At 37.6% G+C, this 19181-nt stretch overlaps 2 protein-coding genes across 3 annotated transcripts; one reads left to right on the forward strand and one right to left on the reverse strand.

Moving 5' to 3' along the window:
* The first annotated feature begins 3985 nt into the window (after window positions 1–3985).
* On the forward strand, window positions 3986–10345 carry LOC141906015 (proteolipid protein DM beta-like). Of its 2 annotated transcripts, XM_074795158.1 has the most exons (8): window positions 3986–4156; window positions 4549–4705; window positions 4793–4952; window positions 5078–5264; window positions 5753–5829; window positions 6315–6380; window positions 7611–7726; window positions 8292–8429. In XM_074795158.1, exons 1-7 carry the CDS (start codon window positions 4147–4149, stop codon window positions 7713–7715), a joined length of 762 nt encoding a protein of 253 aa, XP_074651259.1. In that variant the 5' UTR covers window positions 3986–4146; the 3' UTR covers window positions 7716–7726; window positions 8292–8429. The 2 variants fall into 2 exon arrangements, with proteins under 2 accessions (XP_074651259.1, XP_074651258.1); XM_074795157.1 differs by lacking the exon at window positions 7611–7726 and having other exon boundaries at window positions 8292–10345.
* Window positions 10346–10581: 236 nt separating this feature from the next.
* On the reverse strand, window positions 10582–18725 carry LOC141905951 (acyltransferase PGAP2-like). The gene is made up of 5 exons (XM_074795077.1): window positions 18314–18725; window positions 16803–17067; window positions 15951–16057; window positions 15656–15764; window positions 10582–13643 (listed from the first exon to the last, which is right to left on the reverse strand). Exons 1-5 carry the CDS (start codon window positions 18620–18622, stop codon window positions 13465–13467), a joined length of 969 nt encoding a protein of 322 aa, XP_074651178.1. The 5' UTR covers window positions 18623–18725; the 3' UTR covers window positions 10582–13464.
* Between the last annotated feature and the right edge of the window lie 456 nt (window positions 18726–19181).

Raw genomic sequence — 19181 nt, forward strand, 5'->3', positions numbered from 1 at the left:
GGTCGCTTCGGTGACGGTTTATTGCGACGCGAACGACATGAAGATCCGTCGAATAAAAGTCGTTGGCGCGATATGTTAAGAATATTCGACATCATTTCATGACGAAAAGTGCTCTTTATTCGTCGGGTTACATATTACGCGCGGACACGTAAGAACCGTTCTTTCGTATGTAATTTCATCGCGAAAAAAATGTTTAGCAATTTCGTTGTTGACGCTTTTCACGGATATAAATCACCAGTCCAAACAACGAATGCTACTTATGCCATTAGGTGAGTCCGGCAGCTATGGGTATTTATTGTTTTGTAACATTAGCAACCGGCAAATATTTCCACGCAGGACAAGCGAAGCCAACGACTATTGATTCTAAAATAAATCGTTTATAACCTTCGTAATTGGAATGGAGGCAAATAATATTTCTATAACCGTATTGGCGTTACATTTTAGCGGTTCGCAGAAAAAATTCATAATGATGTTTTCGATTCATTTTGAATGTTCTTTTTTATATGTCGGTATTCGAAGATTTATACGCGTGGTCGGCGGTAGGGTGCGCTGTACCGATTCGATAAAAATGTATTAATTCTTGTTCCATTCAACGAATGCACCACGCAATTGATTCTACGCTTTGAGGTGTTATATATCAAAGGTCGCCGTGTTCAGAGTTCTTCATCTGCATAAAATAAATATTGTGCCGGTCTATAATAAATTGCATCTACACAGCACGTTTCAATACTATTCCCACCCAATTCGCCAAGAAGCGAACATATATTTCATTTGCGCGTGTGCTGTATTCTAACTGCACATGAGCTGGCAAACGAAAATAAATAAAGAAAGGATTTTCTAGCAATATTGCGAAAATCAACGTTTTTGCTGTGAAGATTTGTTTATGATTTCGCTATTAAACTACGTAGATTGGAATGCGTGTTAGGATTTTCCTGAAACCGATACTTTAGAAGGGTATCAGTTTTATCAAAAAGATCGGAATATGTAGAATTTAACACAGGGCCGTTTTTTATCATTTCGTATGTGATTGTGGTAGTCTAAAACACATTGGTCACGTTGGTGACGAACTCTTCAGGTTAACTTAGACACCTAGGATCGTTTTTGGACCAGTTTTATTTTACCTTCATTTTACCCTTGGGTTATATAACTGGACGCAGTTCCACAGTTGTAAGCTAGAGTTAACTCTGAGTTAAAGTGAGCTCATTGTCGATGAGTTAACTCAGAGTTAATTCTTAACTCGGAACTGTGGAACTGGATCCTGTTGACTAATATCTATTAGTATTAACCATGACGGCTGGTCTTAAAAATAAGTATAAGAAATTAAATAAAGTAAGTCAATAATGATAGAATAAGTCAATAAGAATATCATTACAAAATAGGGGAACTATTTGTTTATAGAAATAAATACTTCACGTGATAGGGAAAGTGGTCTCAATAACGTGGATACGATAGCCTAGGCCTACCAATGGGTGTTGTCGTGGCAACATAATCGTTGCTTTTAGCATTATTTCGGAGCCAATCATTTGAACGTGGGAAATATAAGCTACTGCGATACACATGGTATGAATATATGAATATGATTCAAACCACTGAAAACAAATATTGTTTGACATTTTCAAACGAAACTTTATAAATAGAAAATTAATGCAATGTTTCTCTTTGTTGGACACGGCTGTATGTAATTAGGCATGCAAATACTAAGGACATTACATTTAATCCGGGTTCATACATGTCACGGATGGTTCGTTATACGTTTATTGCTAGGTAGTACTGATGATGAATTTTTCATGTATTCGATGATATTTTGTGGGGCTTAAAATACTTCAGAACCTTGTATCAAATTACTCATCTTTACAAAGCAAATAATTTTGATAAGCAGTATTTAAGTAGTGACGTGCTCAGTTGCATTACGAGTCAATACTCTAGGTTGAAGATGAATTTGCTTGATGGAACTGAACGACCGTCTATCAGTATTCATTGCACTCGACCTGGAGACCAAAAGTGCCAGGGATTATTCCACGTTGAATATCAACCGGCTATAGGCCTAGAGCCTAAATCTGCAATTGATGTTATTTCCGACAAATTTGAGCCGACGTTGGAAAACAATGATAATTTTGTGAAAGATGACAATTCAAATTTGCTTCTAACATTTAGTGATAATCGTTTAGAAACTCGACTTAAGTCGATGGTAAATGGCCATGTTTCAATGGTCAAGTGGATAAGCGGAATCACATTCTTAAACAATGTATAATTTACAACCCTATGATTCAAGTTAAATCCGATGAATCCGATACGTAGCCTATATCTATATCTAATCAATTAAAAATTGGAAAATATCTAGGCCTTTCACTTATGCAATGAACTTGTTTTCAAATATGAATATAACTTACCAGAATGACGGGCTTTAGCAACAAGTTGAAACCGCCCATATGAATAAATGGAATGTTACAATACAAAAGCCGGTTACATCCTCTTGTCTCATTCATGAAAGGTGGTACTGTGATTATTATTCTGACATCGCTTTCGAGAGAGCTCGAGTTACTAGCGCATCATCGACGCGGCAGTGTTAATTCAGCATAGCTTTCACCCGATGTGATATGTTGGGTTGATGGTTGTCAGAGAATTCTCTCCCTCATCGATAATAAATCTATAGAGAGAACGGTACAGGTAACCACAGGCAATAATACAGTTCGTTTCGAATGCGACATCAGCTAGCAACGAATGGATGGCGCGTTTGCAGACTGCTGCAAATCAATTTGTTGTCATCCGATTATAATGTTACTTACATAATACCAGCAACTTTATACATATACACGCATATATCTATACCTATTGATGATCGCTTCGTCCCGGTCCATCAGCATAATGATAATAATAATAATCGTTCGTCTGCATTAATTTATATATGCATATATATGTATTTACATTAGAAACCTCCGCGCTCTATAGGCCTATTGACAAGTTAGTTGATATCACCTTACCCGCTTGAGGACATACAATATCGCCAGGATATTCCGTTTTTGCCTTATCTAAGTATTGATATCCGTTGCCTTCATTCTTAATAGCCATTAAGGTGACCGCTCGATCGTTGTGTGTCTCAAAGTTTACGTATAATTAAATACGGTAAACAAACCAAACCCGTGATATATGCATTTCTAAATATGATCTTTCAAATCTTGGTCTAGGCCTATTTCATTCTAAGTGTCCATGCGATTCGAATGAAATAGGTGTCTGCTTATTATACTTCATTGTTACAAAATTATTTGTGGGAGGACCCCCAAACTCCAACTAGGGGGGGGGGGGGGGGCTCTCCGTGCCATTTGGCAACTGCACAATGTTGCAGCCTCGTGCCCTCGCTTTAACCCCTGGTCAACAGCTAAATGGTAATGTTTTGTTGTATGCTCACAAATCTTAAAAATCTGAGTGAGCTGAACATATGATTTCAATTTAGTCTCGAGGTGCTTGCGAGATTTTAAACAGGCGTTTCTCGTGATTGAAACCCAGGCTGACAATCGGATTTTCCCGGAACGCTGGCACCGGGGTCGATTTGGCGGGGCGGCACACATCAAAGATGAGCACATTTCGCCGAAACAATGACCGAAACCCGGAGACGTTCGTTGGTACTTCCCGGGATTCATTTGCTATTTCGTGTTTTTATAATTTTGACTGCCCTGGTGCCTAGTCTAAATAAGTACCGAACGATGCGACCTCAGTTAATACCGTAACACTATAGATGCCAAGCAGCCTAATTAGTATTACATGTATCGACTTGGTATATTGTTAGCTTTATATACCACCGGGCGCGAAAAACTACTGCAATGTCAACTCCCCGCCGCCTCGTCGGCCTTTGGACTGATCTTGCATACGAATAGTCCACGATACGCGGTGTAGCGTTCGTCGGAACGCTCCGTATTTCGCAAACGTGTCTGCGCATCCTTCAGTGAACACTGCTCTAAACGGCATCGCATCCACACTCGCCATTACAGCTCATTCTGAAGACGTTCTCAGAAACCCATCACAAAAAACCAGAAAATTGCACAATAAAACTACCAATAACCAACAGTTTTAAAAACGGTTACGGCTAGATAAAGGTTTCGATGTAGATTGACATGTTTAAATCGTAAAAGTTATCAGTCTGTACGCATCATGGCCGGGGGTGAGTGTTACTGATTGATTAAAGATTCTTGTTTTCTCTTTCTCATTTTTTCGGAAGAAAAGAATAGAGCCCCGCCCAACAATTATCCAGCGCATGTCTGGCTTTATAGTACCTTTTATTGCGAGATTTTGTGGCTGAATTAGGCTTGCCTTAAGGTTTGACAGGTTCACACAGCAAAAGGGGTTAAGCCGCATAGCTGTCGTTGTAGTGGATGGATGGCCCCGTCGTTCTCTTAAGTTTTTGCCCGCATGGATTATTAGATAATCCCATTAGCCTAACTGCATTCCAGCAGGTTATACCCAATTTTTTAAAAAATTATACTAATACCATTCTATACCTACACCTTTTTTGCTTCCTTGCTTAATGGAAGTGTTTGTTTGTATTTATTTCAGGTTGTTTAGAATGTATGGGGCGTATTCCTTACGCATCGTTGATTGCGACAGTTTTATGTTGCGTCGGCGCCGGTGTTATTGGTGGAACGCTCTACGAGGCTCTACGTTTGACCGATGACAGTATTTTCATGGAACTCTTTGAAATCAACATCGAATGGTCAGTATTTTCCGTCTCCTACGCAGGGTGGCCACTGACCTGGAAAACCTGGAACAAAATTCTTGATGTTTGTCTTTTTTTCTATAGGATGAATATGTTGAGAATCATAATTATTATAGTCGCGTCAGTTATGGGTGGAATAGCTATCATTCTGCTGATTTTTGGATTCCTATCGACGGGAGCCACGCGAAAAAACGTCTATTCAGGAAACAAATGTATTATGGGCGGTCGGATATCTGCCGGATTTGTAAGTTATCATACAGTAATAAACAAACCCACTTAATCCCGATCATTTCGAGATCGATGATTTAAATCCGGATCTTCTCTTGAGCTGGATCGTCGCGTATCGTATATAATTTTCATTCATTTTAGTTCATGGTACTTACGTACATCTTCAACCTCGGTTGGGTCGTAGCTACGAGTATCATGGTCATTCCGGTGATGGCGTTCTTCATGTTGAGGTCGATTTGCTACGAAGAAGTGAACAACTATTTGAAGTTGTACGGGCATACGGATTTTATCCCGCGAAATGATTACTGCTTCAAGCTGGCTCAGTTTGGTATGTGTACACGTGTATAGTTTGCTTTAACAGGTCAGGGCTGTATCATCATTAGACGTTTTTGAATCATTGGTTATTGATGATGATTGATAATTTACATTTATATAGCGCATGTATCCTAACCTGAGTGAATTCAGTTGCGCTCCAACTTGGTATCATATTACCCCCAACCTATAGCTCTTATTTCATGTATCAGTCATCTCTCCCTGCGGAGAAGTAACATCTGAGCTGCTACTAAGCGCTTAGGAGTCATCTATCAGGCCAGGTACCCATTTACTCCTGGGTGGAGAGAGGCAATGAGGATAAGTGTCTTGCCTGAGGACACTGCTGAAATGTACGGGATTGATTCGAACCCATGACCTGACTTCGTTCGACCCACAGTTAAAGCATTTTTAAGAAATAAATCATTATTATTATTTTCGTTGTTATCCATTCATCGACTGTAGACTTGCTGTTACGTGAATTTGTTCCGAATTTCCCATCTCTAGGTATCTACAGAAATGTGACAATTGAAGGTGGCAGAAATCAAGCGTGCAATGAAGAACTGAAGAGATTATGTGAAGTGGTAAGTTCAGACCAGCCTCGCTCGCCTAACAGTTTAAAATGTAACCTAAAGGTTAACTTGATTGATATTGTTGTATGAATATCTAAGACTGGGGTAATACAGTATGACCCATGTCTTAGATTTAAAATTGGTTCATACTGAAATAAACCCTTCATGTGTATAAGTACATCTTACAACCTTTTCTGTCACTGAATGCTTAGAGCGAGGTCCACAGCCATTCTCCAAACTTCTGAAAAAATTTAGTTATGCCCTGTGCCTTGAATGTTACTTCTACTATCAAAAAGTGCTCAAAAGCGCATCCTATCTGAAACTTTAGTGTTCATTCGTATTGTATGTCTTGTATACACTTCATAGGCAGCGACTGGTCTCGATTCATTTTGTTTTAGACCATTCTTGAATTATAAGGCCTTTCAGGGTTAAAATCGCTGACCCTTCATTACAAGATGTGTAGATGACTGATGCGAATGTATTTTGATTCTGTTTAGGTCGATGAAGCCGGGCCTCTATACATCGTGGCCTACTGCGGCGGGGTAGTTCTCATTCTCGGTTTGGTGAGTATCATTTCTACCTGTTTAACTCACTAATTAAAACGATTATGAATTATTTACCGGTAATCATGAAACTGGTGGCAGTGGCTGCGGTTGCATGAAAACTTCATTTTGTGAAAATCTGATGTGAAAGATACGTATCATCGACAGTTTCAACATCATTCTGTGCACTAATGAAGTATGAAGACCTAAGTCAGACTTAAGCCTTCATAGTACAGTAGACTCCGCTTACCTCGGAATTCTTGGGACTGGAAAATTTTTTCTGAGGTATGCGATTTCCGAGGTATATAAGGTCCGCAAATTTTGTCATAGAAAAAATTGTTGCTGACACGTGGGCTCAAATTATCCTTCTTATACTAATCTATGTTGAATAAACATTGTATATGTACCATATCTGACAGGTTTTTATTGTAATTTCAATCAAAACCTCATATCCCCCGGGAGATTTGACTTGTCATCTTTAATATAAAAACATCGTACTGTAGTACACCAAGTAAAGCCTCCTTCCCAGTTGAGAGAATTTAAAAACACGTGGGTTTGATGTGCAGTGACAAGTCTATAGCTCCGCCTACATCCATTCAATTGACTATTCGTATTAAAGACAGCCGAGAACTAGCGCGACTGGCACGCTTCCGAGGTACACGATTTTAGGACTCAATTTATAAAAAAATCATTCTGAGGTATGCGATATTCCGACGTATGCAACTCCGAGCTACTCTGAGATTTTCATTTAAGAAATAATTGCATTAAGAAAAATATTTTAGATTTGTTCTGAGCTAAGCAATATTCCGAGGTGTATGACTCCGAGGTATGCGTAGTCTACTGTAGTATACATTTCAAACGAAAAGTCTTTTTCAAGTGGTCGGCTAGCTTCAAGATTGAGCCATTGAGAATTGCCAATACGGATGATACGTACATTTTAGAGAATATTATACCCTCTGCCTTCTTTTTCTTAAAAGCTATTGCACATTTTGCTCAAATCGTGATTTAGATTTCTTCACTTCCTAGCTTACCGGTAGAACTCAAATCTTCGTAGAACTCAAATCAAATTTGATTTGAGATCTATGATGAGTTATATCCTTATGCCTGCGGTTTTTTCGAAACATTTTGAAATTTCTTATATTTATCTCCTAGTTGGCTGGGCACGATATGGTTACGGTTTTTTTTTTCTTTGTCTTGTTATTGTTTGGTTTTAGTTGACTATTCGAGGGTTATTTGGTTATTGTTTTTTAGGTGAACTTTATGCTTGCGATCGCCGCAAATATGACGCGTCTTCGATACAGTCGAGAATTGAATGACTATCGAGATCAGATACAAATGGACGAATTACAAAGATAAAAATATAAAAGGCATGTTCATTTAATTCGGCTGCTGTTGATGTCACGACCAGGAATCAGTCGATTTCTCTGGCTGTTTTACCGTGGTCACCATGGCTGTTCTCTGGCCGTTTAGACAAAATCCACTACATTCCTACCTACTTTAATCACAATTCCAGAAATGAATTTTCTTTCTGAGTTTGTGGTGTGCTAAGGATTCTGTTTGGTTTCTTGCGGCAAACCAGCCTATGTACCTACTTACACAGGCAGGGTTGTTTCATGTCGTGGCTCAGTCTAACTTTGTCATCAGGTTCAAATCCCTGCCGGGCAAGGATGAGTGTGTGCTGGTCATTGAGATTTCCTACGCAGAATCTTTAGCATGTGCGGAAACATCTTGCATTCATTTCGCTACTTATATAAGAGAAGGCAGAGGGAATTTACCGTAATTCGTGGTACAAATTCTTGGGTTTTATTTTTATCTATGATTGATGCATTGATAGCTCTTAAAAACGATGCATACCGTTATAATGAAATGTCTCTGTTATTCACTTGAGTTTGTCATTCGGTCATTAACGTAATTTCGTTTTAACGTTTTCAGTCTTTGTTCATGATCACGCTGGCGTTTAATTATACCCGGATCAAAATCGCCAAGGAACTGACGGAATACCGCGACGCCATGGATCTCGAACACACCGAACTGGACATGGTTGTCGAGAACAAAAATTCAGCTAAAGTACCATACTGATCCTTCCGTACTTGTCAGGATCTACTCGGCAATATTTTAAGCTTTTTACGTATAATAGGCTTTGTGTAAATAGAGAGCTTTTATCGCTTTGTTGATGTGGAAAGAAATATATATGTATATTTTAGTTATGTGCAGCACGGAAACATTCCAGACACATGTCTCTTCTAACTCATCCCAGTTGAAAGATGTTTGTTGTATCGTTATTGTATCATAATTAAGAAAATCATGATTTTAAATGTTGTACAGAAAATCAGTATTTTTGCGTACATTCCTGTCGAGGTGGTTTGCATCTAGTTTATATAAACGAATATATATATTTACATGTCCTCTCCATCCAATATTAAACCTATCTCATAGTTTTATACAGGCTAGGGGCTGGTTGGTCTAAAATTTCTATTTACAGTTCTCAATTCAGAAATGAAAATGTGTCCAACTTAAGTGTGATATCCGAGTTGGATGGTACCGGTATAAATTCCAATTCCTATACCGGTTATGTTAGATTATCAGAAAGAATTTTGGGAAACATCCCTGTTAAACTTTGTCCAAGTTGATAGGATCTAACTTGAATCCGAACTGTGCCATGAAATAAATTTTGAGACCTTATGGTTTTGTCCACGGACTTGTCAGCAAGAGCAACTGACCAAAAAAATGCAATAACTGGACCATTAAACGGCTATTTCTACAGTAGGTATATTTTTCCTGCCTGAGGGCTGTAAAATTAAGAGAAATGTAAGTAACGAAGAGAATTACAAATTATTGTATAGTCAACCTCACCTGAGTCATCTTAGTAGGCACGATTATCGTTAGTGTGTTGACGACTTACACTCGGATCGGTAAAATAAAAACAAGAAATAGGATGACTGAAGTGAGTTTGACTGTGTCATGTCTTAAGGAGATTATTATGTCTACATGTTTGCGATGTATACAAAGTTCACGTGTTGTAATTTCTATCATGTTCTTCACAACAGGTTTTAGATCGGCAGTCGCCCCTATCATTTTTACATCCACCCCCCAGAAAATCACCCACCCCTTAGATAGAATATTTGCTGCCCCGACCAGGAGTGGAAGATCACACCAAAATCAAGCTTAAATTATCTGTATTTTTGGGGGTAGATTGATTTGAAAGCCTTATTACTTCAGCAGCCACTAAGTCATATAATTGACTTAAACATTCCAGCATCTGGAGAACACTGTGTCTACGTGTTTTCAATGTATACGTATGATTTAGTATTTTTATCATCTTTTAAAATGAATAGAATCAAACAGGCTGAAAATGAACCAGCAGCTGATTCAAATATCCATTCCATTTCACACATATCAATTGGTTATATTTATATTATACAATATATATGAAATCTTATTTTATACTGCAGCTATCATGTTGTAAAATATTTTTAATTTAAATCTCTTAAATTTGAGAGACCTGCTCTATATAAACTATTTCTTAGTTTCTAATTTACTGTATTTTGTATCAATGTACGTAATCAATGCCGTAAATTATATTTGAAAAAGCATTCATTCAATTGATTGATTAAACTGTCCAGGGGCGACGTATTTATAAGTTCACAGTTTTTTTTTTTGAAAGGATGTAAATATCGTGAATGATTATAAATCGTAATATATTTAAATTAAGTTGATTGATTAGCGCTTCGTTTTTGTGAAATAAATCCTCTTATGGCACTGATAAATGCTTCGATATAATTGATGTAACAAAGCTAATGGCAACTTAATTTCCATAAACATAGTCGCTGTTTAAGTTTTTTTGTAATGGAGGAATTCTGGAGTCTATTAGGATAAATTTACAATTGTTGTCACAAATTATGACTGATTACTATAATTGTCTATTATTTTGATTGAAACACTAAGGAATAAGAATCCGTCTCAAAATCAATGCTATTTTTTGTACTCGAAATTCAAAATAAATATATCTATAATACAATTCGATTTGGAGGTTTTAGTTGTGAGATTGCAGAGGTGGCATCATCAAGACATCGGAGAACTTATTCTGTATAGTAGGGATGTGGATTGAGGGACGAGAGTCACGGCAAGAAAGTGCAAAATACCCATGAGTGTATACCCCTTAGAAGAAGATTCTACAAAAATCTCAATGGATTTGGAGTGTTATTCATGAAATGACGCACATCTTTTCATTTAGATCTTGCAAAAATGCATATCACTACTGTCAGTAGACTTCGCCCGACTCAGATCAGTTCAACTCGGATAAATAACCGTTTAACTCGAACGTTTGTTGAAATATTTTTTGTGACACATTATAACATCCAACTAGGCTAAACACTTTGAGTTCCATAGAAAGGACTACACAATGAAGGAATAATTTTGTAATAAAAAACAAGAGATTATTTATTACATTAATACTAATAATTTGTTACCGAAACAGCAACAGATTGAATGAATTAATTTCACGTACCGGTACATACACACAATATTAAAATGCGAAATGTGCTTTTACGTAAAATGTTGATTGCGTGCTTAATGTATAATAAATATTTCATTGTCATAATCAGTAATATCAATTTCATAGTTCTGAATAAGAATTTGTCTTTAAATCGGGTTAAATGATCGGAAATAAAATTTCTTGACTCTGAAAAGGCCGATTGGCCCATGCATCTAATAAACACTTATACTTAACAGTTCACAAGTCAAAACCAAGCTTGACTTATTACTGACATTTGAATCTACAGTGAAAATCCTTATCAAATTTTTCCTTATGGTTATAGGTTCTGTAATCTTAAACGAAGAATAATACCTCATTAGAATTAGATTATAAACGACGGATAAATCTCATGATTTAAAAACACCCCGATTATTATACTTTACATTGCACATCATAAATATATTCATGAATTATTGAAGACAGACTACAGGAGAGTTCAAAAGATTTTTAAAAACCTTTTTGATTTGCGAAAACTTGAAACCAATCGGTATCGAAAATGACGAATACGCGCGGGGTCGGTTTTATAGACCAGTATTAACTTCAACCCGGGGTTAACTCATTGTTCGATTGAGGCAATACTAACTATACCCCCAGGGTTTAACTCAACTGAGTTATTCCTGGTCTTTAAAACTGTTCCCTCAGTCGACAATACTAAGAATTTTCACAAAGATATTATGAGTCACAAATACCGGTACCATAATCATTGAACACGGGTTTCTCACTGACTGCTGGTTAAAATAGTTACCACACAAATGTTATAACAATTCACATGCATAAAAAAGTGAATCCTTCACAGTATCTATTTCATGTGAAGGTAGAAAATTGAATGAGAAAAATGAGATTTTGTTTTTAAAACGGTCACATAATAAACCACTGTCACATACTAAACCAGTTAACTCTTTGGAAAAATAAAGCGAGTAATACATGCAGAAATACAATTTACATCAAACGAATTGTCAGTTGTCAAACAGCTATGAAAGGGACTTATCCAGGGTCCCTATGACTCCTTGATTCCTTAAAAACTCCTTCTAAATGGAAAATGCTTTTGAAGGTGCCTAAACTCCATCAATTTGAGCACAATGCCAAAAACTCCCTAAATTTTGAGAAATAGGCAATTAGAAATCTTAAAAGTTGCAAGTAAATAGACTACACCTTAATCTGTACAGTAAGGACCAGGATTAGAGTTTATCCAATTACCCAGTTTCCAAATAATTAGGGAATTAGGGAAATTTCCAAGGATAGGAATTTGCTTACCTGAATAAGTGGTTTACAGAGATAAACAGTACCAATTTAAGAGGAGCGAGGCAAACGATTCCTCGAAATTTCAAATTTTCTCCTTTAAAACTCCTTATATCCAAGAATGACTGATCTGTAGGGACCTTGTTATTCAATACTATATATAATGATTGTGGATTTTACAATTCAAAATGATTCTTGTTACAATTTGCACGCTACTCACATAATCATTGGCGGAGATGATTTTAAAAGAGCATTCTCCACATTCAACGAGGTTGAAAATTGAAGGTATTTTACATGATAACATATTAAACATAACTTACAATAAAACAACATTCACAAATTTATAAGAAAGAAATGTGTACCCTGATAAATAGTCAGAGAGTAAAGTTTCGACTAAATAACAGCCGTTAACTAAAGAGATATCACAGGTGTCACAGTTGTAAGAACTTCACTCACAAATGTGGAACTGGGACAGAATAGCGGGGCAGGAAACTAATACGTATCTAACTTTGAAACCTAACTTTCCAATCGGCCACTTGAAATAAAAAATTGAACTTTTTGAGAAATACGTCTCGAGATTGAGACTACAGACTCCCATTGCCTCGGATTGCGCAGGATCGATAAATTCTCTTCAGGAGCAAGCAGAGCATAGCATAAATTGGATGGAGTAGGAAAATTCTAAACATTTTTTGAGATTGTGGCCCCTCGGCAAGGGGAGTCTACTGTAGTTGCAAAACATAGTAAGCGAGCAAAGGGTCATTCATATATCACGTAAGCATAAGAGGGGGAGAAGTAAGTGTAATTGTGTACTGTAATGCTTAATGTACCGGTATATGAAAAACTGGCCGATTTGCAGACGAGGGGTTGAAAAATTCAAATTTCATGCGTACGTAATAAATGAATGGTCCCCAACCGGATATAGCATCGCCTAAGAGACGTTAGACCAGTAGGTGACTAGAAGAAAGTAATAAGTTTTTTTCAAAGTACATGCACATATCTGGCTCAATCTAATAATACTAAAAGGAAAAAAAAAACATGTAGGTTTAAGTACGTAAAGGACCGGAAAACATAGTCATATACGTAATAATGATGAGAACAGAGAGTTAACGCGCGGAGATCAAAATCTAACTAAGAATTTTTCGTTTGTCTTCGATACGGACTGTATCCTACCAGAACCGGCTGCTGCTCACCAGCGAAAATATGTTTTCATACTACGGTGATATTCAATATTTCTCTTGAACATTTGAGTGTCATACCACAGATTGCGTTCTGTAGCGCAGAATACGGAACGACGCGATTCGAAGACGAAATCGCCGCATTTGCACGACGATTTTACAGTTTTTTCTCCGCACAACGCGCCTTCGTATCGACCGCGGCCGGAGAAACCGGAGCAGACGGGGCGACCGTTCCGAGTAGGAACGACGATCCGGAGAACTCGAGATATCCGGTGAAATGATACGAGATGCTGAAAGCGGCGATGCCGTACTCGCTGAACGAAAACCAACTGAACGCTGAAAATAGAGAGAGAGAGCAGAAATTGAGGAAAAATCTTTTCAATCTTTTGTTTTCATGGAAGAGACAATTTTTCATCACGCATGATGAAATATCAGCGACCTGTTGCTCAAAAGATTTATTAAGTTATAAATACAATGCTGCCAACCTCTGATAAGTGCTACCAGTAACGCATTGAATTTTTTTCAGTATCATTTCATTGAAATGTGTTCAATTAATCAGTAATCAACAGTACGACCCTTAACATGTTTCATATTTCTGTATTAAAAGCACCAAACAAATCAATTCAGCATTTCCCGTTATAGCATAGTAACAAATACTGTATATCAGGAAGAGTTGGTCGCAGTGCAAATTCAATTGTAGATGGTGGATTCTACATGGCATTTATGCATCAGTCAATGTAAACGAACTGTTGAGCAACTAGCCCCCCCGAAATTAATAGTACTGAGGGACAGCTGGCACTGGGTGAACTTATCAGACTTCTTGCGAACTAAGTGAAACAAAATGTTCGCAAGTCGGAACTATAGTCTGGAAATAGCAAACCACTTTCAATAGCAACTGAGCCTGGTTCACTGTAGATCAGACTTAGTACCAAGATTAGTTCCGACCGCCAGTCGACCAACTACCGAAAACCGAAGTTCGCCCAGGCTGCTCAGATTGAAGACCAGTCTTGCGGTAATATATCCAAATCTAACAACTTAAAACTAGTCTTAAGATTTCAGACATAAGTCGTGACTGTGGAACCCTAGAGTTGTGACTTAGAGTAAATTTGAAATCTTACAAATGGTCTTAAGTTATTCAATCGGCTATGGAGCCTAATCATTGATGAAAAATATTACGAAATATCTACAATTAAAACAACACCGCATAGATAAAGTGTAATAATACAGTCAACACGGCACTTCTTCATGTAATAAGCCTAATATAACGTTTTACAACGATAATTATCTGTGTGCTTCAAACATGACCAAATATCGTAACGAAATTCAATTATTCATACATGAAACTCCACAGAGCTTTTCACCAATAAAATGTTTACGAGTACTTCTGCACATACAGCCGTGCGGTTTTCAGACTGGTGAATGATGCATGAAAATTTGACATCAAATACACACATGTATTGTGAAAACTCTCCCGATATGTTTCCGCGCGTGTATCAAAAATTCATCCATACGCCCGTTCAAGATTCTTGAAGTGATTTAGCCGTTTGACAAAGATACCACTTTCGCTATGCCCGAGTTAAAAATAGCTTTTAACATTTCACATTTCCGGATGAAAACTGTCTTGTGTCTTTGTCTTCAAAGCTTCGAACTGTCTACTATTCTAAACTCAAAGCTAGGGTTACTGTAAGTATTTCATCATGTAGTACGTTTCTTTGTTTTAATTCAGATTTTTATCCCGAAAGTGTGTGTAATAAAGTAGCTCGCCGATATATGTTGTATAGTGCTTAATCTAATTCCATCTTCGATTAATCACCAATTGAGTTGATCCCATTAATTAGATTTTAGGTAATTTGTTACTGATATTATTACTTCAAAAGTAATAATATCAGTATCGCAAACATGTCAGCAGTACTATTTCCATTGTATATAAGCAAAATATTTGTTAAAACAAACGGTTTCAAAGTCGGAATCGTAAAATTAGAAGTTGAAAATAAACTATCCAAATTCAAGCCCATGGTGTTATTTCTATTATGAGAAGGGGACAAGACTTAAAAAACGTCATGACAATATCCCACGTAGCGATCATTCAAATCATTTGGGACCAAATGAAATTACCGGTTATTTCATCTATGAGAAATATGGCTGAATTCATTATATTTGTACTTGGCTACATGTGAACCATTGATAATTCTGATCTAATCCAACCACTATCTGGATCAGGGCAAGTCTGGATTAAACCAATTCGGACTGAGCAGGCTCGACTGTTGTTCTTATTTCTCCCTTAGAATTGAATTAAAGATTAAGCGCAGAAAGCTAAAAAAGAAATACGTATTATATAAGAATCTTACCTCCAGGTTCACAGTAAACTCGATGTTTGTAGAAAAAATACAATAATCCAGCTGTGCTGATACATACTAAAGTCAGCATGTACAATTTCAATTTCAGACTTTTCAATTGCTGAAATTAGGCAGAAGGTCATAAATCTTAATCGTCGCGCATTTCATATCGATAACGCCAGAAAACAAATGACATGAATGCTCTAAAATTCAACTCTAAAGCTAAGGAAAGGATTCAGAGGCATTTCAGTGAGTTTCTAAAGTTATGGGTCTAGACCACGAGAATCGGGTAATGAAATATATTTACCGTGGGTGTCGGATCTGGACCATATGACCATTTAAATAGATATGAATGAAGAATCATGTAAGCAATGGACGCCACCATAAAAACAATGAAGATCTTTTCATGAAGTGCTGTAACAAAAATTCAACGTGACATACAGGCGTTTCAGGGGACAGTTTTAGCGAGGTACCAGTAAAAATATTCAGGAGAGAAAAAATCAAACCAAACAAGATACAGGTACTAGACTTTAGACAAAGTAATCTAAAGTTTGGGTATTGGGTTCATGTGCGCACGTTAGTGTCCTAACAGAGTACAACGGCACAAAGCTTCCTAACTTCAAGCAGAACAAGACTAACAATTCAGCTATTGTGGGGGGTTACATTTTGTGCCACCAATGCCTTTTTTTTATCCTAAAAAGTAGCTTGATAACAGGCGACAGTGAGGAGTAGCTGGGCGGGTTACGTGGGAGTTTAATTGATTGATATCAGCACAGTGTTCTCCACAGCAGGTTTTTTCATCTTTACATCCACCCATTTGAAAATCTTATATATTTTCCCATCCACCCTTACATAATATCTTCTGTCCCTACCAGAGTGGGGATGTCAATATTCTATCAATGCTAATTTGAAACATCGGGTAGGTTATATTGAGAATGTGAAAAATAAAGGATTACTGCAAAATTTACTTAATTTTCTGCTTTTTGGGGGGGGGGGATCAAGCCTTGCTACTTCAGCAGCCAGGATGTCATACACTTAAAACAGAATGCAACAAATTCCAGCATATGGAGAACACTGCTAGACCAGTGGTACTTATTATCAGTCAGTAATCGGTTTTTAATGAACGGAATACATGGCCGACCTAGACGGAGATACTTACGATAATTTTCAACGTTTGACACGTAAGTAACGCCGATTAGACAAGCATTCTCGGTGACGTTCAACCAAAACGTAATGCGTAACAACACTTTGAATATGCTTCGATGTTCCGGGGCGACGTGACGCATCTGAGTGAGGAAGTAATTCCAGTACATGAATGCCACGAGGAATCGCGGAGTGGAATGTAGACCGATACACACGCGCCAAACGTACCGTTGCGGCGCGATACCCGTAATGGCGCTGATCGAAGGTATGAAATTTTGAACCTGTGAAATATAATCGAAATTGTAGGATTTTGTCTAGAGTTTTCGAAAACATTAAATTTCTATCAATATCAGCCTTAAAGTTTAACGATCAGATCGATTTCAATTAATTTGTTCAATTAATTAAATAATTTCCAAAATCATTTTATTTTCATCATCATTATTGTAATTTGGCTAATGTTTAAAAAATTGATTTTGGAATTATAATCAATTACAAAACTGGGGTCGTAAAAATGTGAATACTAATTTTTAATCGATGCAAAAATGGCATAGGCCCTATGCCTAATTACCGGTATGTCTGATTGGCTTTGTCAGAAAAGGTGTCCGGGATATACGTAATTCACTAGGCAAATATACAATAATAGCCGTGATCACAGTCAAATTTCGGCCCATGCGTAATTAAAGAGTATGTTCATATGTAAAGCACTCATTCAAAGCGAAGTGAGTCATTTTCGTAAACAGTTGCAGTGTTCGGTTATCCAGTGCTGAAATTTGGCTTGGGTCCGGTCCAAATTTTCGGTTGGGCCGGACCAAAATCCCAACCACAGCCTGTACCTTATGAGAATCGAACATCCTAATAATAGTAATAAAAGTAATTTTTAAAGCACTAGTCTGAAAACTCACTGCGTCTTTTTTGTAATGATGGTGAAAATCCAAAATTTGTTGCCCGAAATTTATATCTAGGCCTAAATAACAGATTTATGAGTCCCTGGATGTTACTTATCTAACAAATCTTGATCACTGCAGCAGCTTCTGGACACAAATTCTAGGACATTTTCACAATAAATTAAACGAATTTACCTGTCCAAAAATAGAATATTCGCAAGGCTGAACTTAATCTACAAATGTGCAGGCTAAAGCGTAAAATGTGGCGCCTCCTTTCAACTTAAAGAGCTGGGCAAAATATTAACAACTTTTCCCAACAAACAAACTTTGAAAATCAGAACACAGGCTAGCATGACAGCTAGTGTAGCGTCTTACCACTAAGACCACTGCGGTTTATTGAATACGTTTGAGTTGTTTTAACTACATAAAAGCATTCAACCTTACGCTTACCCTACCCTAGCTGTAAAACAAACCATAAACCTACCCAACTGGACCCTTTAGACTCTATACCAAATCAAAAAATTAGTATATCATACAATATAAAGATGTCGGCAAAATAGCCTTTACTGAAATAATACCATATCGCCAAAATATCCACTTCTAATTTTTGCATAAAAACTTAATTCTCTCGGTTCGTACTTACTTTACAGAATGTGTGATTGACTTGATCGAATTGGAAGATCATCGACGTAACGAAACAGAAGAACATCGACAGTAAGGGTAGACACGTGGTAGCTATAGCAAAAAATCTAAACGATACCCGCAAATGAAGCGAATCTACTTTCAAACTTGTTTGTTGTTGAGGGTTTAGAGTAGTCGGATGCGGTTCCACTGTTTCTTGTTGTTGTTGTACCACTCGTTTTTGACAGTTGCAGCAATTCTTGCCGTTTTCATCGTGGTCCTGTTGCGTACGTTGGCGCAATAAATAACCATTTCTCGTCTCCATCGTCATTGCTGCTACCCCCTGGAACAAACTAACGGCCAGTACCAGAGCTGTCTCGAAACTGACGACAGTTAGAGCGCAAGCGGGCTGGAAAATTTATTCCAGATGAAGTGAAAAGATAGCAAGTTGGTATTTCCGGTGGTGGAAAGTATCGTCGGAAGGGTGGCTCCGATAAATTCCAGTAATGGTGGCAGTACTCAGTGTTTGGTAAAATATTTTCAACTCGGTCCCATGCAGTCTTCTCCAGTGTGTGGCGCTAGTGTAGTGATAAAGAATCATGGTAAGGTTAGGTACATAACGGAAACCTCTAAACTGCCGCAATGGCATCAGTCGCTCCCAGCCCGGCATTGATCTTCGGCTCCCGGCCGGAACCGTTCCATCTCGGCCGGTTCACTGCTGCCGGCCTCTCTGCGGAAAGTGGTCTTAAGGCCCGGGACTTCCAAAGTAACATTATCTGTCAATTCTCCGAGTCAGAGACTCAACGGTACACTTTTTTGTCCTGAAGTTCTACTTGTTGAGTTAACTTGGACTTGGAGACCGTCGATCATATGCCGTTCGACAAAACCCA

The sequence above is a fragment of the Tubulanus polymorphus genome, chromosome 5 (genome assembly GCF_964204645.1).
Source record: "Tubulanus polymorphus chromosome 5, tnTubPoly1.2, whole genome shotgun sequence".
NCBI lineage: Eukaryota > Metazoa > Nemertea > Palaeonemertea > Tubulaniformes > Tubulanidae > Tubulanus > Tubulanus polymorphus.

Excerpts from the sequence above, each read along its gene's own strand:
- LOC141905951 (XM_074795077.1), bottom strand. The coding sequence starts at position 18,622 with ATGACGATGGAGACGAGAAATGGTTATTTATTGCGCCAACGTACGCAA. Across the intron at positions 17,068-18,313 it reads TCAATCACACATTCTGTAAA|GTTCAAAATTTCATACCTTC; the intron begins GTAAGTACGAAC and ends TATATTTCACAG. Across the intron at positions 13,644-15,655 it reads AGTTTACTGTGAACCTGGAG|CGTTCAGTTGGTTTTCGTTC; the intron begins GTAAGATTCTTA and ends CTCTATTTTCAG.
- LOC141906015 (XM_074795157.1), top strand. Across the intron at positions 4,953-5,077 it reads GTCGGATATCTGCCGGATTT|TTCATGGTACTTACGTACAT; the intron begins GTAAGTTATCAT and ends CATTCATTTTAG. Across the intron at positions 5,830-6,314 it reads TGAAGAGATTATGTGAAGTG|GTCGATGAAGCCGGGCCTCT; the intron begins GTAAGTTCAGAC and ends GATTCTGTTTAG.